Source organism: Nerophis ophidion, linkage group LG14, assembly GCF_033978795.1.
Source record: "Nerophis ophidion isolate RoL-2023_Sa linkage group LG14, RoL_Noph_v1.0, whole genome shotgun sequence".
NCBI lineage: Eukaryota > Metazoa > Chordata > Actinopteri > Syngnathiformes > Syngnathidae > Nerophis > Nerophis ophidion.
Genome location: NC_084624.1, coordinates 12,711,686 through 12,734,244, shown reverse-complemented (window position 1 = coordinate 12,734,244; position 22,559 = coordinate 12,711,686). Strand labels below are relative to the sequence as shown.

The window sequence follows — 22,559 nt, the reverse complement described above, 5'->3', positions numbered from 1 at the left end:
TTTTTTTATTGCCTCAAACTAATTTTCTCAGGATTCCAAGAACATTACTGTCATATTGAGTAAAAAACATTTTTTTGTGTTGGAAAACCTTGCAAAAGCACATGCCATCCATCCATTTTCCAAACATTTTTTTTATTGCCTCAAACTAATTTTCTCAGGATTCTAAGAACATTACTGTCATATGTAATAAAAAACAATTTTTTGTGTTTGTAAACCTCACAAAAGCACACGTTTCTAGTAAAACTCACAAAGATAAATTATTTCAGGCATATTGCATGTTTAGCTTAGGAGTTGTGCTTGAAACCTTTTTTTTATTGACTACTGTCATGTTGAGTAAAAAAAAATATTTTTTGTGTTTGTAAACCTCACAAAAGCACATGTTTCTAGTAAAATTAACAAATATACATTAAATCAGGCATTATTAGACATATTGCATGTTTAGCTTAGGAGCTATGATTGAAACATTTTTTTTTATTGCCTCAAACTGATTTTCTCAGGATTCTAAGAACATTACTGTCATATTGAGTAAAAAAAAATATTTTTTGTGTTTTTAAACCTCACAAAAGCACATGTTTCTAGTAAAACTCACAAACATACATTAATTCAGGCATTGTTAGACATATTGCATGTTCAGCTTAGGAGTTATGCTTGAAACATTTTTTTTATTGCCTCAAACTAACATTACTGTCATGTTGAGTAAAAAAAACAATTTTTTGTGTTTGTAAACCTCACAAAAGCACATGTTTCTAGTAAAACTAACAAATGTACATTAAATTAGGCATTATTAGACACATTGCATGTTTATCTTAGGATTTATGATTAAAAAAAAATTTTATCGCCTCAAACTAATTTTCTCAGGATTGTAAGAACATTACTGTCATATTGAGTTAAAAAAAAATATTTTTTGTGTTTTTAAACCTCACAAAAGCACATGTTTCTAGTAAAACTCATAAATATACATTAATTCAGGCCTCATTAGACATATTACATGTTTGGTTTAGGAGTTATGCTTGAAACATTTTTTTTATTACCTCAAACTAACATTACTTTCATGTTGAGTAAAAAAAACAATTTTTTGTGTTTGTAAACCTCACAAAAGCACATGTTTCTAGTAAAACTAACAAATGTACATTAAATTAGGCATTATTAGACACAGTGCATGTTTATCTTAGGATTTATGATTAAAACATTTTTTTATCGCCTCAAACTAATTTTCTCAGGATTGTAAGAACATTACTGTCATATTGAGTTAAAAAAAACTATTTTTTGTGTTTTTAAACTTCACAAAAGCACATGTTTCTAGTAAAACTCATAAATATACATTAATTCAGGCCTCATTAGACATATTACATGTTTGGTTTAGGAGTTATGCTTGAAACTATTAATGGTTTAAACGCATTATCTCAGGATTCTAAGAACATTACTGTCATATTGAGTAAAAAAATATTTTTTGTGTTTGCAAACAATCACAAAAGCACATGTTTCTAGTAAAATTAACATAGATACATTAATTCAGGCCTCATTAGACATATTGCATGTTTGGTTTAGGAGTTATACTTGCAACTATTGTTATTGGTTTAAACCAGGGGCCTCAAACATGCGGCCCGCAGGCCAAATGCGGCCCGCGAGACGTTATTATGCACCCCGCGCTTTGATATCACAATTTAATGTTGGTGCGGCCCGCAAGTTTAATATGAAGGGCGAGTTTGATATGAAGGGCGCTTGACAGCGTCATATTTGCCAACGTCCCCAATTTTCCCGGGAGACCTCTGAAATTCAGGGCACCAATTTTCTTGAAAGCCCCTGTCAACTTTTACCAGATCAACAATATTCAGAGAGTGCCATAATGGCACTGCCTTTGGCGCCCCCTACATCCTAAACTGACAGCGTGCAAGCCCAGTTGTATGTTGCATCAAGCCCCGTGAGACGCACCTGTGTATTGCAAGATGTAATTGATCAACAGCTACACACGTCACACTGAAGGTGGCCGTAAAAAAACTTTTAACACTGTTCCAAATATGTGCCAGACTGTGAACCCACACCAAACAAGAATGACAAACACATTTCAGGAGAACATCCGCATCGTAACACAACATAAACACACCATAATAATTACCCAGAATCCCATGCAGATGATTAAAAAAAAAATTATATTGCCTCAAACTACTTTTCTCAGGATTCTAAGAACATTACTGTCATATTGAGTTATTAAACAATTTTTTTTGTTTGCAAACCTCACAAAAGCACATGTTTCTAGTAAAACTCACAAAGATAATTCAGGCCTCATTAGACATATTGCATGTTTAGCTTAAGAGTTATGCTTGAATTTTTTTTTTATTGCGTCAAACTAATTTTCTCAGGATTCTAAAAACATTACTTTCATATTGAGTAAAAAAAACTTTTTTTTTGTAAACCTCACAAAAGCACATTTCTTGTAAAACTCACAAAAATACATCAATTCAGGCCTTATTAGACATATTGTATGTTTGGTTTAGGAGTTATGCTTGAAACTTTTTTTTTTATTAGCTTTAAATTAATTTTCTCAGGATTCTAAGAACATTACTGTCATATGGAGTAAAAAACATTTTTTTGTGTTTGTAAACCTCACAAAAGCACATGTTTCTACTAAAACTCACAAAGATACATTAATTCAGGCCTTATTAGACATATTGAGTTTGGTTTAGGAGTAATGCTTGAATATTTTTTTATTGCTTCCAACACTTATTTTCTCAGGATTCTAAGAACATTAATGTCATATTGAGTACAAAAACTTTGCGTTGGGAAACCCCACAAAAGCACAAGTTTCTAGTAAAACTCACAAATATACATTATTTCAGGCATTATTAGACGTATTGCAAGTTTATCTTAGGAGTTATGCTTGAAAAAAAAAAGTGTATTGCTTCAAACACATTTTTTCAGGATTCTAAGAACATTACTGTCATATTGAGTAAAAAACTAATGTTTGCCAACCTTACAAAAGCACACGTTTCTAGTAAAACTCACAAATATACATTAAATCAGGCATTATTAGACATATTACATGTTTAGCTTAGGAGTTATGCTTAAAACATTAAACATTCTTAGAACATTACTGTCATATTGAGTAAAAAAACACATTTTTATGTTTGCAAACCTCACAAAAGCACATGTTTCTAGTAAAACTAACAAAGATATATTAATTCAAGCATTATTAGACATATTGCATATTTGTTTTAGGAGTTATGCATAAAAACATTTTTTTATTGCTTCAAACTAATTTTCTCAGGATTCTAAGAACATTACTGGCATATTGAGTAAAAAACAAATGTTTGTGTTTGCAAACCTCACAAAAGCACATGTTTCTAGTAAAACTCACAAATATACATTGAATAAGGCATTATTAGACATATTGTATGTTTGGTTTAGGAGTTATGCTTGAATGTTTTTTTATTGCTTCCAACACATTTTCTCAGGATTCTTAGAACATTACTGTCATATTGAGTAAAAAACACATTTTTGTGTTTGCAAAACTCACAAAAGCACATGTTTCTAGTAAAACTCACAAATATACATGATTTCAGGCCTCATTAGACATATTCCATGTTTGTTTTAGGAGTCATGCATGAAACATTTTTTTTATTTCTTCAAACTATTTTTTTAGGATTCTATGAACATTCCAGTCATATTGAGTAAAAACACATTTTAGTGTTTGCAAACCCTCAAGTTTGATCTCGGGGACCCAGGAGGATCTCAGTCATAAAAAATGTTAAAAATAAGTCTCTCTAGATGAACTTCAGGTCTATTGCTTCAAATAAAGTTTGTTTTTATTCTTTGTTTTATTGCAAAAGCACAAAATATGCAAACTATCTATCTTTTATGTAGAGTAATTGGAGCCTTAAATAGGTCTTTAATTAATAACAACATTGACTTTAAGTCAATATGATTTTTTTTAACAATGACAGCCCCACTCACAAACGTGTTCAAAATAAGTCATAAATGTTTTTACTTACAAAGCTTAAGTCTCTATATCAGGGGTCACCAACCTTTTTGAAAGCAAGAGCTACTTCTTGGGTACTGATTAATGCGAAGGGCTACCAGTTTGATACACACTTCAATAAATTGCCAGAAATAGCCAATTTGCTCAATTTACCTTTAACTCTATGTTATTATTAATAATTAATTATATTTATCTTTGTGGAAACACTGATCATCTTAATGATTTTTCACAATAAATACATATTTTTGACAACATGTTTTAAATAGGTTAAAATCCAATTTGCACTTTGTTAGATTATATAGCAAATTGGACCAAGCTATATTTCTGACAAAGACAAATCATTATTTCTTCTAGATTTTCCAGAACAAAAATTTTAAAAGAAATTCAAAAGACTTTGAAATAAGATTTAAATTTGATTCTACAGATTTTTTATATTTTCCAAAATATTATTTTTGAATTTTAATCATAAGTTTGAAGAAATATTTCACAAATATTCTTCGTCGAAAAAACAGAAGCTAAAATGAAGGATTAAATTAAAATGTATTTCTTATTCTTTACAATAAAACAAAAAATACTTGAACATTGATTTAAATTGTCAGGAAATAAAAGGAATGAATTTAAAAGGTAAAAAGTTATATGTGTTTAAAAATCCTAAAATCATTTTTAAGGTTGTATTTTTTCTCTAAAATTGTCTTTCTGAAAGTTTAAAGAAGCAAAGTAAAAAAAAAAAATGAATTTATTGAAACAAGTGAAGTCCAATTCTTTAAAATATATTCTTGGATTTTCAAATTCTATTTGAGTTTTGTCTCTCTTAGAATTAAAAATGTAGAGCAAAGCGAAACCAGCTTGCTAGTAAATAAATACAATTTAAAAAATAGAGGCAGCTCACTGGTAAGTGCTGCTATTTGAGCTATTTTTAGAACAGGCCAGCGGGCGACTCATCTGGTCCTTACGGGCGACCTAGTGCCCACGGGCACCGCGTTGGTGACCCCTGCACTATATCAAATTAATCTCTATCCGTCAATTATTAGATAGATTTTTTATACTCATTTTGTCAAACCTAACTTAGTTTTTTATATGGCAGACACAAAATATGCAATGGTTTCCAAATAAAAATGTTCAAAGTGGAATATTTGCTGTAAAGTCAGCATATGAGTGTCGCATAGGTCAATAATACATAACATTCATTATTATCTTTTGAGCAATGACAACTTCAATTAAGCAACAGCCTGCATGGCAGCTTTGTGTTACTAGTCAACATTTCAACTTGTTCTTGTTACATTTTCCCTGTTTGCTCTTTTAATAAAATTCAAAATAAGACCCCTGATCATCAAGTCTAGCTGATGACTCTCCAAACCTTTTTGTAGAGGCTTCAACAGTAGATTGAGGCTTTCTGCTATGGCGACAGGTTCCTCCTGCTCCAGCTCCAGCTGCTCCAAAAGGCCGATCAGCAACTCTTTTGGTCCACAAGCCTAAGAAGGACAAACGTCTGTGAAATACTTGGAGAAGTAAAGGAAGAAGAAAAACAGGTAGCAACCTCAAGGAGGTGATTGAAAATGGCCAGGCATTGAAGCAGATTCTTGTCTTCCTTCTTCAATAGAACCTGAACCAGGGGAGGCAGCAAGTTCCATCCCATGCATCTCACTATGTCCTACAGGATAGCAGTGACATAAGTGAGTACAGCACAGAATTTATTTAGATGACCCAACTCAAACAAACTGCAACACAACCTGCTCAATGAACTTTGTGAATGTTGTAAGAAATTTCCGTGCACCTCTTAATATCCAATTATATGAATCATTATTTCTACATAATTTATAATAATGTATTATATATATATACATATATATACAGAGAGAGAGAGAATATATATAGTACTGTATATGTGTGTGTATAAGAATATGATATACATAAATATTGGGGCGGTATAGCTTGGTTGGTAGAGTGGCCGTGCCAGCAACTTGAGGGTTGCAGGTTCGATTCCCGCTTCCGCCATCCTAGTCACTGCTGCTGTGTCCTTGGGCAAGACACTTTACCCACCTGCTCCCAGTGCCACCCATACCGGTTTAAATGTAACTTAGATATTGGGTTTCACTATGTAAAGCTCTTTGAGTCACTAGAGAAAAGCGCTATATAAATATAATTCACTTCACTTCACAAATATGTACACACGGGATTGTGTATGTATTATATATGTATGTATATATAAGTATATATGTATGTACAGTATATGCGTGTGTGTATATAGATATATATATATATATATATATATATATATATATATATATATATATATATATATAGGTATATATACACAGTACATGTATGTATTTTTATTTGAATATATTTGTGTGTGTGTGCGTGTATGTATATATTTATATATATATGTATATATTTATATATATATACATATGTGTGTGAGTGTATTTATATATATATATATGTGTCTGTGTATATGTGTGTATATATATATATATATGTGTGTATATATATAATATGATATACATAAATGTGTATATACAGTAATATGTATATACAATATGTGGATATATGTGATTGTGTGTATATATGCATGTACTGTATATATATATGCGTGTGTATATATGTATGTTTATATACACAGTGCATATACGTATATATGTTTATATATATATGTTTATTTGAATATATTTGTGTATGTATATATATATATATATATATATATATATATATATATATACATACATACATACATACATACACACACACACACACACACACATATATATATATATATATATATATACACACACACACACACACACACACACACACATATATATATATACACACGAACAGTATATATACATGCACATATATAAATATACACACATATATGTATATATATACACACACACGTGTGTGTGTGTGTATACATATATATAATTTTTATTTGTGTATATGTATGTACAATTTATATTTTTATATAAATATTAATATATAATGTGTGTGTATACAGTTAGCTTTTGGCCCCTGGCCAATTTTTTAGGCCAATGCGGTCCCCAATCCAAATGTTTTGACATGGCGTTGATGGACCAGACTTCTTCACTTTACAAATAGCCTGCAAACGATGCGCGAGTGAGGGAAAAAAAGCACCAAACTGCCAGCATTAATGCATCGAAAGCCTGTGAAGGTACCCAAAGTCAGCCACATCTGTGCTGCGTCTGAAAAGTGCAAAAAGCCCGCCAGAGAGGACCTTTTTTTTTTCTGATGAAATGATTGCACCGGACAGAACCAACAGGGTCATTCACAAGCTCAGGCGGGCATGATGGCAGGGAAGACGTGTGTATGTCTGAGCAGGCTAAGCTGTCAATAGGGATGTAACGATAAAACGATAATAATGATAAAGTCCCGACAGTTAATAGTTGCGTTTTGAATTACTGTTATTTAAAAATCTGTGATTGATAACTGCACTTTGATAAACTCACAGACTGACTGGCGCCATGAAGTGAAGTGAATTATATTTATATAGCGCTTTTCTGAGAAGAAGAGACATTAATGTCTTTCACCACTAAGAAACGACGTACCCCAATCAAAACCTACATAAACAAATTACTGTCTAAGCAAACATGGAAACTCCAAGCTGTGCTCTTTTTGAACAGTTATTGTTCAAAACTTTGTAGGAATATGAGACAGAAGTTTTATTACAGCGCTTTAAAAGACAACTGAGATTTTAGAATATGGTCAGCCTAATTAAGTTATCTGTATCGGCCTTAAAAAAAAAAACGGAAAGAAAATATTGTGCATCCCTACAATTATCAAGACAATGCATTGTGCCATTTACCAGATTCGTGTCATCCAGGACTATACTGAGCACTTGAGCGCTGTTGCCTTCCTCGATGCATGTTCGCCCGGCGGTCATGAAGACGTTGTGGTCCTCAGTGGAGTACTGGTCAGCGGGGAGGGCTTGCTGGGTGACCGACACGCATCAAGTTAAAATTGCCAGTAATTGTGCCGCACAAAGTGCCATAGGGACACTGCGTTGTACAAACCCTGTTTCCATATGAGTTGGGAAATTGTGTTAGATGTAAATATAAACGGAATACAATTATTTGCAAATCATTTTCAACCCATATTCAGTTGAATGCACTACAAAGACAAGATATTTAATGTTCAAACTGATAATACCATTTTTTTTTTGCAAATCGATAACTTTGGAATTTGATGCCAGCAACACGTGACAGAGAAGTTGGGAAAGGTGGCAATAAATACTGATAAAGTTGAGGAATGCTCATCAAACACTTATTTGGAACATCCCACAGGTGTGCAGGCTAATTGGGAACAGGTGGGTGCCATGATTGGGTATAAAAACAGCTTCCCAATGCTCAGTCTTTCACAAGAAAGGATGGGGCGAGGTACACCCCTATGTCCACAACTGCGTGAGCAAATGGTCAAACAGTTTAAGAACGTTTCTCAAAGTGCAATTGCAAGAAACTTTGGGATTTCAACATCTACGGTCCATAATATCATTAAAAGGTTCAGAGAATCTGGAAAAATCACTCCACGTAAGCGGCATGGCTGGAATCCAACATTGAATGACCGTGACCTTCGATCCCTCAGACGGCACTGTATCAACAACCGACATCAATCTCTAAAGGATATCACCACATGGGCTCAGAAACACTTCAGAAAACAACTGTCACTAAATACAGTTTGTCGCTAGATCTGTAAGCGCAAGTTACAGCCCTACTATGCAAAGCAAAAACCATTTATCAACAACATCCAGAAACGCCGGTGGCTTCTCTGGGCCCGAGATCATCTAAGATGGACTAATGCAAAGTGGAAAAGTATTCTGTGGTCTGACGAGTCCACATTTCAAATTGTTTTTGGAAATATTCGACATTCGACCAAAGGGCAAGCAAACTATCCAGACTGTTATCAAAGCAAAGTTCAAAAGCCAGCATCTGTGATGGTATGGGGGTGCATTAGTGCTCAAGGCATGGGTAACTTACACATCTGTGAAGGCACCATTAATGCTGAAAGGTACATACAGGTTTTGGAACAACATGCTGCCATCTAAGAGAGGACATATTAGCGCAACACCACTAACGGCTAAAAGCCGTCTCTTCTCATCGCGCAATTAAACAGTATTCTGGACATCTGTGTTGCTGAATCTTTTGCGATTTCAATTAATAATGGAGAAGTCAAAGTAGAAAGATGGAGGTGGGAAGCTTTAGCATTTAGCCACACAAACACACGGTGATTCCTTGTTTAAAATTCCCGGAGGTGAAGCTTTACTATGGATCAGAGCGGTCAAGCGAACATGTATCCAGACCACTTGTCAACCGGCAGGTTTCGGTGAGAAAATTGTGGTAAAAAGTCGCCTCTTACCGGAGATCAGCGGAACTTCTGTCGTGCTGCTGCTGCTGCCGTGACTAATTCCCTCAGAGACTGGCGTCAAAACACCCGTGGACACACCCCTCCGACTATCAGATACTATTTAATCTCACTAAAACACTAGCAATACAATAGAAAGATAAGGAATTTCCCAGAATTATCCTAGTAAATGTGTCTAAAAACATCTGAATCGCTCACAATGCAATCCCCTTTTTGTTTTTAAACTTTATTTTTTTTTTTTTCTATTCCTTCGCTATCAATATCCTCAGCCACAAATTTTTCATCCTCGCTCAAATAATGGGGAAATTGTCGTTTTCTCGGTCCGAATAGCTCCTTTTGTTGGAGGCTCCCATTATAAACAATGTGAGGATGTGAGGAGCCCTCACTCGGGTGACGTCATCGTTTGCTACTTCCGGTACAGGCAAGGCTTTTTAATTAGCGACCAAAAGTTGCAAACTTTATTGTCGATGTTCTCTACTAAATCCTTTCAGCAAAAATATGGCAACATCGCGAAATGATCAAGTATGATACATAGAATGGACCTGCTATCCCCGTTTAAATAAGAAAACCTCATTGCAGTAGGCCTTTAGGGCATGTCCAACCGGTAGGAGGCCACGGGGAAGACCCAGGACACGTTGGGAAGACTATGTGTCCTGGCTGGCCTGAGAACACCTCGGGATCCCCCGGGAAGAGCTAGACGAAGTGGCTAAGGAGAGGGAAGTCTGGGCTTCTCTGCTTAGGCTGCTGCCCCCGCGACCCGACCTCGGATGGATGGATGGACAATTTCCCAACTCATATAGAAACGGGGTTTGTAGAAGTGTACTTCTGTTAGCATTCATTTTAATTCACAGGCGACCCCGAAGGGAATAACCGGTAGAAAATGGATGGATGATGGAGGCTAATAGTACATTTTAATCAACACTCCTTTGATGAAATGTAATTGAAGGCTTTGAATGAACTCACGCATCTCTGGACCACATCACTGAACTGATCTAGCGCCATTCTGTTTCTCTTCAAGCAGCAGTCCTGAGAAAGAATAAACAAAAAGTTAGAAAGAAGAGAAAGTTGTGCGAGACAGGCCAATTATTGAAACTAAGCAACAACTTCACTGGAATCAAACGAGTGAAAGCTAGCTTTGTTCCAGTCTACAATTAACTTAGCCACTAACCAGTTAAGAAAACATTTTTAATTAAAGCCTAAGTTTAAAAATACATTCCCAAATACTTACGTATTCATGCAATCATAAAAAAATAATATACAGGAAAAATTGTGGCTTCATTTCTAAAAGACCACACGAGATTTGTGAGACGTCCGGGTTCGACTTTTGCCGCTTCTGGCTTGCCGTAGATAAATGACGTCATGGGTCAGAGTTGAAATCCTACCCAAACAGAAACAACATGGAGTCGGAGGAGAGAAAAATTCTATCTAAAGCCGCTAAAAAAGGTAAATTCTTGAATTAAAAAAAAAAGTACACCAACTCCTCGTTTAACGTATCTTGCTGTTTGTCGTCGCAGATGGAAAACACAGCAAAGCGCAAAACGTTGAAGAGGAAGCCATAAGGTATGTGGAGACATGTGTTACTTGTTCAAACTTTCTGTAAAGCAGGGGTCCATCCATTTTATACCGCTTGTCCCTTTTAGGGTGACGGGGGGGTGCTGGATAAACTGACCATACGTCCTCTTTTGCGGGGCTGTCCGGGCGGGGTTTCTTTAGTGCCTCAAATGTCTGGCATTTTGAGTCAAGGTTGCGTGTATTTCCAATGTATTTTCAGGCTTAAAGGCCTACTGAAATGAGATTTTCTTATTTAAACGGGATGAAAAGAGACCACTTTTAGCAGTAAGTGGTGCTGCGCTAATATGTCCCCTGCAACCAATAACGTCATGCGTACGCGTCATCATTCCGCGACGTTTTCAACAAGAAACTCCGCGGGATATTTAAAATTGCAATTTAGTAAACTAAAAAGGCCGTATTGGCATGTGTTGCAATGTTAATATTTCATCATTGATATATAAACTATCAGACTGCATGGTGGGTAGTAGTGGGTTTCGGTGGGACTTTAAGAAGGGGTTAAAAACAAATCAAATTGTGAAGGTGTGCACGCAGCATCATTCGTGAGGGAGGGGCAGTGACAGAGAGAGCGAGGGAGTGGATTGAATGGTTCATTGATTGAAAATTTTATTAATAGATCAGTAGATCAATCTGTCATTGCTCAAAACATAATATTGAATGAAAATCATTGTTATTATGAATTATCGACCCATACAAGGGTCCGATTACATCACATTAAATATTCCATCCATCCATTTTCTACCACTTATTCCCTTTGGGGTCGCGGGGGGCGCTGGTGCCTAAATATTCCACGATGAAAAATATTTTTGGTGGAAGATTTTGCATATTTTGTGTGTTTGCCAATAAAACATATAGTTTTGTTGGACGAAAAAAGGGCGGAAAACAAATAATAAAAGAACATAAAAAGAAACTAAAACATTTTGAAATGAGGAACATATCTGAAGTTGATGTAGACGCCAGAGATTAAAACGTTAAATATAAAATGTGTGAATGCCCTGGCAGACCATTATCATTTCATGACCCAATCAAAACACTTTTTACGCTTTTATACTGAAATAAATACACCTACAACTTATGAAATAAAAACATAGAAAAAACTACCAGCAGCGGTAAAGTTTAGATCCATGAAGGAAAGAAGAGAGTGAATGAATGTTTATAACTGAATACATTTACATATGTATACAAATTTGTGCTCTTATTTTATTATTTCTTTTAATGAATGAAGTAATGTTTATGACAACCTTTTTCCAAAACACAACATAGAAAGTGAGATATAACAGGACAATGCATACGTTTATCATTTGTTTTCAAAACACTTACAATAAAGTGGGACCCCAAAAACTTACTGTGGGAGCCCATTTTTATGACTTGATGGGGTCCATTTAGGAAATTTCTAGCCCCATCACTGCTGTCAACAGAGGAGAAAAAATGCTTTATTTAAATAAATATATTCTTTATAAAGCAAGTTCAAGTATCGTTGGCAAATTTTCACCTAGTCCCGGCCTTGGCACGCATATATGTGTCCTCTTTTTGGGATTTCAGAATATGGTCAGCCTAGTGCTGGAGCCTATCTCACTTGCATCCGAGCGGAAGGCGGTGTACACCCTGGACAAGTCGCTATCTCATCGCCGGGCCAACACAAATAGTCCTACTCACTTTTACACACTCAGGCCAAATTAGTGTTTCCAATCAATCTCTCCCCAGGTGCATGTTTTGTTTTTTTGGAGGTGGGAGGTAGCCGGAGGTAACCCACACAGTCACGGGGAGAACATGCAAACTACACACAGAAAGATCCCGAGCCCGAGATTGAACTCCGGACCTTCGTATTGTGAGGCACGTGGACTAACCCCTGTTTCACCGTGCTGCCCTGTACAGCAGGAGTGTCAAACTCATTTTTAGTTCCGGGAGCCGCATGGAGGAAAATCTATTCCTAAGTAGGCCGGAATGGTAAAATCATGCCATGATAACATAAAAATAAAGACACCTCCAGGTTTTTTACTTTGGCCAAAAATAGAACAAGCACATAATGAAAACATCCATCCATCCATCCATCTTCTTTCGCTTATCCGAGGTCGGGTCGAGGGGGCAGCAGCCTAAGCAGGGAAGCCCAGACTTCCCCCCCAAGCCACTTTGTTCAGCTCCTCCCGGTGGATCCCGAGGCGTTCCCAGGCCAGCCGGGAGAGATAGTTTTCCCAACGTGTCCTGGGTCTTCCCCGTGCCCTAAACACCTCCCTAGGGAGGCGTTCGGGTGGCATACTGACCAGATGCCCGAACCACCTCATCTGGCTCTTCTCGATTTGGAGGAGCAGCGGCTTTACTTTGAGCTCCTCCTGGATGGCAGAGCTTCTCACCCTATCTCTAAGGGAGAGCCCCGTCCCCCGGCGTCCGAAGCTCATTTCAGCCACTTGTACCCGTGATCTTGTCCTTTGGGTCATGACCCAAAGCTCATGACCATAGGTGAGGATGGGAATGTAGATCGACCGGCAAATTGAGAGCTTTGCCTTCCGGCTCAGCTCCTTCTTCACCACAATGGATCGATACAGGGCCGGCATTACTGAAAACGGCGCACCGATCCGCCTGTCGATCTCACGATCCACTCTTCCCTCACTCGTGAACAAGACTCCGAGGTACTTGAACTCCTCCACTTGGGGCAAGATCTCCTCCCTAACCCATTCACCCTTTTCAGGGGGAGAACCATGAAAATGTACAAATCACAAATAATCATCTGGACAAATCCTGTCAAGTTTGTTGAAAATTCTCAGGAGATTGGTGCAGTTTCAACAACACAATGAGCTTAGACGTTGTCTCAGTCTATCTACAAAGCCAGGATCAAACATTAAGTCAGTCTTTTGGGGTACCTTTCCAGCACTTCCAAAACCCTCAAATCTAGACTCCGAACAATCCTAGCACAAGCTAGTCAGGTTACTTCTAGACATCCACCCCAGATCACACCGCACTCCTACCCACTTCTCCAAAGTGGGCTGGCTCAAGGTGGAGGACAGAGTCAAACAACTTGCACTGAGCCTAGTCTATAAAATTTGCTACACCTCCCTGATACCGAAGTACATGTCAAACTACTTCCAGAATGTTAATGACCGCCATAACCACAACACCAGGGGGAGCTCCACAAACCACATTAAACCCAGATTCCGATCTAACAAAGGTCTTAACTCATTCTCCTTCTATGCCACGTTCTACACTGTTTCAATGTCCATTTCTCAGATGATATAATTGTTGTTGACTGAAGTGCTGATATCAACCAAACCTAACCCCCTGCACCAACGTCCTCAACATCCCACCCCCCGATTGGAAATAATGTAAATAATTCAATGTATATACTCTGATGATTACCTTGTGTGATGACTGTATTATGCTGATAGTATATATTTGTAACATGAATTGATTAACGTGGACCCCGACTTAAACAAGTTGAAAAACTTATTGGGGTGTTACCATTTAGTGGTCAATTGTACGGAATATGTACTGTACTGTGCAATCTACTAATAAAAGTATCAATCAATCAATCTTGCTGGGATTGAGCAAAAACACAACATGTAAACTCTTCGAGGTATCGCATACCTACTTTGTCATGTACACGTATCAATCCAGTGCTAACTCAACAAACCGTAAGAAACGGAGGTAAAAACAATTTAAAAGTGTTCTCGTTTTGGACAGAGACAATTTGGGGGAATAGGGGTGCCAAATAACAATGTGTTCGTAGCAGAAGGCTTAGGATTTATACTAGGGCTGGGCGATATGGCTTTTAATAAATATCTCGATATTTTTAGGCCATGTCACGATGCATGATATATATCTCCATATTTTGCCTTAGCCTTGAATGAACACTTGATGCATATAATCCAATCCACTTTATTTATATAGCACATGGGTGTCAAACTCTGGCCCGTGGGCCAAATTTGGCCCGCCATGTAATTTCACTTGACCCTTGAGGCAATATCAAATTAACATTAGAGCTGGCCCGCTGCTGTAACACCGCATTCACCGCTAATACTCTTACTTGCCAACCCTCACGATTTTCCCAGGAGACTCCTGAAGTTCAGTGTCCCTCCCGAATTTCATCCCGGGCAACAATATTGGGGGTGGGTCTTAAAGGCACTGCCTTTGGCGTTCTCTAGAACCTGTCGCCACGTCCGCTTTTCTTCCATACAAACAGCGTGCCAGCCCAGTCACATAATATATGCGGCTTATACACACACACACAAGTGAATGCAAACATACTTGGTCAACAGCCATACAGGTCTCACTGAGGGTGGCCGTATAAGCAACTTTAAGACTTACAAATATGCGCCACACTGTGAACCCACACCAAACAAGAATGACACATTTTGGGAGAACACCCGAACCGTAACACAACATAAACACAACAGAACAAATACCCACAACCCCTTGCAGGACTAACTCTTCCGGGACGCTACAATATACACCCCCCGCTATCACCAAACCCCGTCCACCTCAACCCCGCTGCCGAAAAGAGGCATTCCATTTTTATTAAAATTTTATTTGATATGCCATTGATATTTTTTAATTATTATTATTATTTGAAACTCGATTTTGCATGTCCCTATAAAGTTATATAAGCCTTGCTTGTTCAAGATTCAATGCAAAACTTGTTTGGGTCCCTATTAAAAGGTTAATTTGTTCAACCTCGGCCCGCTGCTTTGTTCGGTTTTAAATTTTGGCCCACTCTGTATTTGAGTTTGACACCCTTGATATAGCACATTTAAAAAACAAAATGTTTCCAAAATGCTGCACAACAATATTAAAAGCAATATTCAAATACTATCCTAAACTCCACCAATGACTGAATAAAAACAAAAAATAAATACATATAAAACCCATATAAAAACAATATGAAATAAAAATGATTAAAAACAAAATTAACAGCATGCAGAGAGGGAAATCACAACTAAGTCAATTGACAAAAATTGTATTTATTAAACAGTTATTAAGCAGTGGCACAAACATTCATGTCATTTCCAAAACAGAAAGTGCGAGATTGTAGAGACATTTTAAAACAAGCTATTAGTGCACTTTTGTGCATGATGTCACTAAGATGACATATCAAAACAACCCAAAATAAAGTGCACTTTTTGTACAGAACGCCACTACAATAGTTAAAAACAAATAAAGTGCACTTTTGTGGATGATGTCACACAAGATATTTCAAAACCTGTCAAATAAAAATGAGCTGCATAATAGAAAATCAAATAGTGTTTTTTTGCAGCGACGCTCTTGCCGCATAATTGTTCAACATATTCCCGTTTGAAGACAAACCCCCGCCAGACGATGGATCCCTTGCTGTTTTTCTTGGGAATGAATTCTTACTCCATTTGTTACCAAATTCGCACCTTCTCTCTCTCGTATTACCACTCGCACTTCACCGTTAGCATCACAGCTAATGTTAGCCATGCTGCGACCTCTCTGCTCAGGGAGGGAGTGTGACGTTATACGCGTGACGTTTGTAAGGTGCGCTTGTTTAACGTCTCTTTGAGGAGAGACATGAAAGAGTGGGAAACGCAAGAAGCTAAAAGCAACTGTGTGAGAATGTATACTCGAATATCACGATATAGTCATTTTCTATATCGCACAGAGACAACAAAGTATATTGATATATCGCCCACCCCTAGTTTTAAGTTTCATTTGGGTGGAGGGAGAGGAGCCGCAGCCACGCTTTTAGTCCTAACAGAATTGCAGAGGACACATTTGGAACAGCAGTTTCTTTCATTCCAAAAAAAATGCAACTCATTTGAATACTTGGCAAACTCATTACGTGGGCCGGATAAAACCTGTTTAGGCCCGCGGACCGTACCTTTGTCACCCCTGCTGTAAAGTGTTTGTTTGTGTTTGACTTGATGGTGTTAATACCCACGTGTGACAGGAGAGAAGAGATCAAAGAGAAGCTCAGGGAGAGACTGGAGCTGGAAAAAAGAGCCCTGCAAGTGGTCGAGCGTCTTCTTGAGGACGTTGTTGCTGAGGACTTCTTGATCGACTGCGTGAGTTGACTTCACCTGTTTGGGCCAGTGTTAGTTTTGACAGCAAAATTTGATTTAGTTTTAGTCATAGTCTTTTGACTAAAATGTAATTTGGTTTTTAGTCATAATTTAGTTATTTAAATTGTTTTAGTTTTAGTCTAGTTTTAGTTGACAAAATATAAGTTTATAGTCGACGAAAACTACAGCAGATTTAGTCGACTAAAGGGTAATATGTCAACTTTCCATTCAACTTCTGAAACTTCGACCAAATCTACTGTAGTTTTCGTCGACTATAATCTTATGATATTTCGTCAACTAAAACTGGACTAAAACTCACTCGACGTTATCCCGTTTATTACACGGCTTACTCGTGAAATACTACATTTGAGACATGATTTTCATCAAAATACGACTTGTATCGGTGATTTTTCCTGTGTTTTGCTTTGACTTTCAGAAGTTGAATGGAAAGTTGACATATTACCCTTTAGTCGACTAAATTTACTGTAGTTTTCGTCGACTCTAATCTTATGATATTTCGTCAACCAAAACTAGACTAAAACTCACTCGACGTTATCCCGTTTATTACACGGCTTACTCGGGAAATACTACATTTGAGACATGATTTTCATCAAAATACGACTTGTATCGGTGATTTTTCCGCTGTTTTGCTTTGACTTTCAGAAATTGAAGGGAAAGTTTACATATTACCCTTTAGTCGACTAAATCTACTGTAGTTTTCGTCGACTATAATCTTATGATATTTCGTCAACTAAAACTGGACTAAAACTCACTCGACGTTATCCCGTTTATTACACGGCTTACTCGTGAAATACTACATTTGAGACATGATTTTCATCAAAATACGACTTGTATCGGTGATTTTTCAGCTGTTTTGCTTTGACTTTCAGAAATTGAAGGGAAAGTTTACATATTACCCTTTAGTCGACCAAAACACAGGAAAAATCACTGATACAAGTCATATTTTGATGAAAATCATGTCTCAAATGTAGTATTTCACGAGTAAGCCGTGTAATAAACGGGATAACGTCGAGTGAGTTTTAGTCCAGTTTTAGTTGACGAAATATCATAAGATTATAGTCGACGAAAACTACAGTAGATTTGGTCGACTAAAGGGTAATATGTAAACTTTCCCTTCGTTTTCTGAAAGTCACAGCAAAACAGCTGAAAAATCACCGATACAAGTCGTATTTTGATGAAAATCATGTCTCAAATGTAGTATTTCACGAGTAAGCCGTGTAATAAACGGGATAACGTCGAGTGAGTTTTAGTCCAGTTTTAGTTGACGAAATATCATAAGATTATAGTCGACGAAAACTACAGTAGATTTAGTCGACTAAAGGGTAATATGTCAACTTTCCATTCAACTTCTGAAAGTCAAAGCAAAACACAGGAAAAATCACCGATACAAGTTGTATTTTGATGAAAATCATGTCTCAAATGTAGTATTTCACGAGTAAGCCGTGTAATAAACGGGATAACGCCGAGAGAGTTTTAGTCCAGTTTTAGTTGACGAAATATCATAAGATTATAGTCGACGAAAACTACAGTAGATTTGGTCGACTAAAGGGTAATATGTAAACTTTCCATTCAACTTCTGAAAGTCAAAGCAAAACACAGGAAAAATCACCGATACAAGTCGTATTTTGATGAAAATCATGTCTCAAATGTAGTATTTCACGAGTAAGCCGTGTAATAAACGGAATAACGTCGAGAGAGTTTTAGTCCAGTTTTAGTTGATGAAATATCATAAGATTAGAGTCGACGAAAACTACAGTAGATTTAGTCGACTAAAGGGTAATATGTAAACTTTCCCTTCAATTTCTGAAAGTCAAAGCAAAACAGCTGAAAAATCACAGATACAAGTCGTATTTTGATGAAAATCATGTCTCAAATGTAGTATTTCACGAGTAAGCCGTGTAATAAACGGGATAACGTCGAGTGAGTTTTAGTCCAGTTTTAGTTGACGAAATATCATAAGATTATAGTCGACGAAAACTACAGTAGATTTGGTCGACTTAAGGGTAATATGTAAACTTTCCCTTCAATTTCTGAAAGTCAAAGCAAAACAGCGGAAAAATCACCGATACAAGTCGTATTTTGATGAAAATCATGTCTCAAATGTAGTATTTCACGAGTAAGCCGTGTAATAAACGGGATAATGTCGGGTGAGTTGTATGTTGTGGAAAATGCTTACCTGTGTGTGGATTTCGGGGTGATTCGACTGTAAATGTCGCTTCAAGTTTGTCGTGTTTTTCCCCGTAATCCTTGCGCTGCATTTCTTACACTGTGTCTTGTTATCTTTGACGTCAAATATAAAATTTCCCCTTATGTCCTCTCTCCTCTTCCTCCCCGGCGTTGACATGTTGTCTTCTGCAGAGCATTCCCGGGTCAGTCTCAAACACAAACTACGTTTACGTAACTTCCTTACCACATCGCTCCGATTGGTTCTCTTCCCAACTCCTCCCGCCTCTTCCTAACGAAATGAGTTCCGATTGGATCTCGTCTCTGGCAGACATTTTCGTCTCGTTTTTATTCGTTGACGAATATGTCAATACACCTCGTCATCGTCTTAGTCCACGTAAATTATTTTTTATTTAGTTATTGTCTCGTTTTAGTCAGAAAAAAAGGTCGTTGACGATAACTATGCCGAAAATTTTTCGTCAACAAAAATAACACTGGTTTGGGCCCTACATGACTTTGGGTATCATGTTTGCTGTTTCAAGTGACAATTGAGACAATACTTCTTACGCATGTTGAAGAAAATTAGAAAAGAAACGTCAGAAAAGGAGCAGGAAGACGCAAGGCTTATAATGTCCTCTTGCCCAATCACTAAGGCCATGTCCACACTAACATGGAGAGTTTCAAAAACACATATTTGGGGTTCAAATAATCTCCATCCGCACAATTGTTGTTTCAAAACCGTTTATGTCTACAAACAAACGCATGCACCTGCTGTCATGCACATTTTGTTCAATAAGAAGACTAAAAAAAGCAGCAATAGCTGACTTGTTGGCATTATTGTTATGTTTCTTTTGATATATCTTAGAACATACCTAGGAAAATTAAGGCCCGGGGGCCATATGCGGCCCGTTGAGCTTTTCAATTTGGCCCGCCAGACATTCCCAAATAATGTTTTTAGATCTTTAAGATGGAAAGTGTAGCTGCTATTATGATGTGCAGTGATGTTTTTCTAATGACCGTAAGTAAGTCTTGAACTATACTAAGTATTTCAATGGTTGGAATTTGCGCTTATGGATGATATACCAGTTACTATGGTAATCTAATTACAAACCCTGTTTCCATATGAGTTGGGAAATTGTGTTAGATGTAAATATAAACGGAATACAATGATTTGCAAATCATTTTCAACCCATATTCAGTTGAATATGCTACAAAGACAACATATTTGATGTTCAAACTGATAAACCTTTTTTTTTCTGCAAATAATCATTAACTTTAGAATTTGATGCCAGCACCCAAGGTGGCAATAATTACTGATAAAGTTAAGGAATACTCATCAAACACTTATTTGGAACATTTCACAGGTGTGCAGGCTAATTGGGAACAGTTGGGTGCCATGATTGGGTATAAAAACAGCTTCCCAAAAAATGCTCCGTCTTTCACAAGAAAGGATGGGGCGAGGTACACCCCTTTGTCCACAACTGCGTGAGCAAATAGTCAAACAGTTTAAGAACAACGTTTCTCAAAGTGCAATTGCAAGAAATTTAGGGATTTCAACATCTATGGTCCATAATATCATCAAAAGGTTCAGAGAATCTGGAGAAATCACTCCACGTACGCGGCATGGCCGGAAACCAACATTGAATGACCGTGACATTCCATCCCGCAGACGGCACTGTATCAAAAACTGACATCAATCTCTAAAGGATATCACCACATGGGCTCAGGAACACTTCAGAAAACCACTGTCACTAAATACAGTTGGTCGCTACATCTGTAAGTGCAAGTTAAAACTCTACTATGCAAAGCGAAGCCATTTATCATCAACATCCAGAAACGCCGACAGCTTCTCTGGGCCCCAAGATCGTCTAAGATGGACTGATGAAAAGTGGAAAAGTGTTCTGTGGTCTTACGAGTCCACATTTCAAATTGTTTTTGGAAATATTCGACATCGTGTCATCCGGACCAAAGGGGAAGCGAACCATCCAGACTGTTATCGACGCAAATTTAAAAAGCCAGCATCTGTGATGGTATGGGGGTGTATTAGTGCCCAAGGCATGGGTAACTTACACATTCTGTGAAGGCACCATTATTGCTGAAAGGTACATACCGGTTTTGGAACATCTGCCATCTAAGTGCCGTCTTTTTCATGGACGCCCCTGCTTATTTTGGCAAGACAATGCTAAGCCACATTCAGCACGTGTTACAACAGCGTGGCTTTGTTAAAAAAAGAGTGTGGATACTTTCCTGGCCCCCCTGCAGTCCAGACCTGTCTCCCATGGAAAATGTGTGGCGCATTATGAAGCGTAAAATACGACAGCGGAGACCCCGGACTGTTGAACGACTGAAGCCCTACATAAAACAAGAATGGGAAAGAATTCCACTTTCAAAGCTTCAACAATTAGTTTCCTCAGTTCCCAAACGTTTGAGTGTTGTTAAAAGAAAAGGTGATGTAACACAGTGGCGAACATGCCCTTTCCCAACTACTTTGGCACGTGATGCAGCCAATGATTTCTAAGTTAATTATTATTTGCAAAAAAATTTAAAGTTTATGAGTTTGAACATCAAATATGTTGTCTTTGTAGTGCATTCAGTTGAATATGGGTTGGAAAGGATTTGCAAATCATTGAATTCCGTTTATATTTACATCTAACACAATTTCCCAACTTATATGGAAACGGGTTTGTATTATTGTTGAGTGAAAAGAGCAATAGGCAAACTTCCCCCAAAAAGTTTAGGTCCTCTTTCAGATATGACACTAAGAGTGTACAGTATAGAGGGGTCAATGTTTTATGATGAGATGTGAGTTGTTTTTCCTAAAATGTCAATATTTTTGGCATGTAGACGTTCATGTTTTTTAAAAGGTAATGCCCATATTTTTCTCACAGGCCAGGTTTATAACCCCTGCGAATTACAAAGATGCAGTGGAGGAAAGATTTATCACCAAGCTGTGTGGTTATCCTTTATGTCCAAATAAACTGGGGAAGGTATCAGCATCCTACATATTCCTAATATGCTTGTGTTGTGGCTGTACGCATTTCTGTTTCTCATATCTGTTCACTTAACAGATCCCAAGTCAAAAGTACAAAATTTCTACCAAGCCCAATAAGGTGTATGACATCACAGAGCGCAAGGTGAGTGCTGCGACATGTCTCAACCGGACATCTACACTTATTTGTTCTCCCTGTCTTCAGTGTTTTTGCAGTAACTTTTGCTATAAAGCCTCCAAAGAATTTGAAGTCCAGATATCAACGACACCACTTTGGCTCAGACAGTATGAGAGGTAGGTCTGCCCAACTCCAACTAGAAATATCGCAAACTTGTACACTCACTCTTCAATATGCAAGCTACTAGTTCCTAATCGCCTGCGATGAGGTGGCGACTTGTCCAGGGTGTACACCGCCTTCCGCCCGATTGTAGCTGAGATAGGCACCAGCGCGACC

At 37.5% G+C, this 22,559-nt stretch overlaps 2 protein-coding genes across 5 annotated transcripts in view; one reads left to right on the top strand and one right to left on the bottom strand.

Moving 5' to 3' along the window:
- Window positions 1–10,732, bottom strand: part of glmna (glomulin, FKBP associated protein a) — a 39,590-nt gene extending 28,858 nt beyond the window's left edge. Inside the window, exons 1-5 of the mRNA XM_061919860.1 lie at window positions 10,581–10,732; window positions 10,316–10,378; window positions 7,800–7,925; window positions 5,514–5,627; window positions 5,334–5,448 (exon numbers count right to left, since the gene is read on the bottom strand). Coding sequence (XP_061775844.1) covers window positions 5,334–5,448; window positions 5,514–5,627; window positions 7,800–7,925; window positions 10,316–10,354 — 394 coding nt within the window. The 5' untranslated portion in view covers window positions 10,355–10,378; window positions 10,581–10,732. The remainder of the gene's footprint in view (window positions 1–5,333; window positions 5,449–5,513; window positions 5,628–7,799; window positions 7,926–10,315; window positions 10,379–10,580) is intronic.
- Window positions 10,670–22,559, top strand: part of rpap2 (RNA polymerase II associated protein 2) — a 100,660-nt gene continuing 88,770 nt past the window's right edge. For all 4 annotated transcript variants that reach the window (XR_009809535.1, XM_061919863.1, XM_061919861.1 and 1 more), the window contains exons 1-6: window positions 10,670–10,795; window positions 10,867–10,912; window positions 16,821–16,935; window positions 22,005–22,103; window positions 22,185–22,250; window positions 22,311–22,399. Coding sequence is in view for 3 of the 4 variants with exons in the window: in XM_061919863.1 (XP_061775847.1) it covers window positions 10,750–10,795; window positions 10,867–10,912; window positions 16,821–16,935; window positions 22,005–22,103; window positions 22,185–22,250; window positions 22,311–22,399 (461 nt within the window). In the remaining variant the exon portion in view is untranslated. The remainder of the gene's footprint in view (window positions 10,796–10,866; window positions 10,913–16,820; window positions 16,936–22,004; window positions 22,104–22,184; window positions 22,251–22,310; window positions 22,400–22,559) is intronic.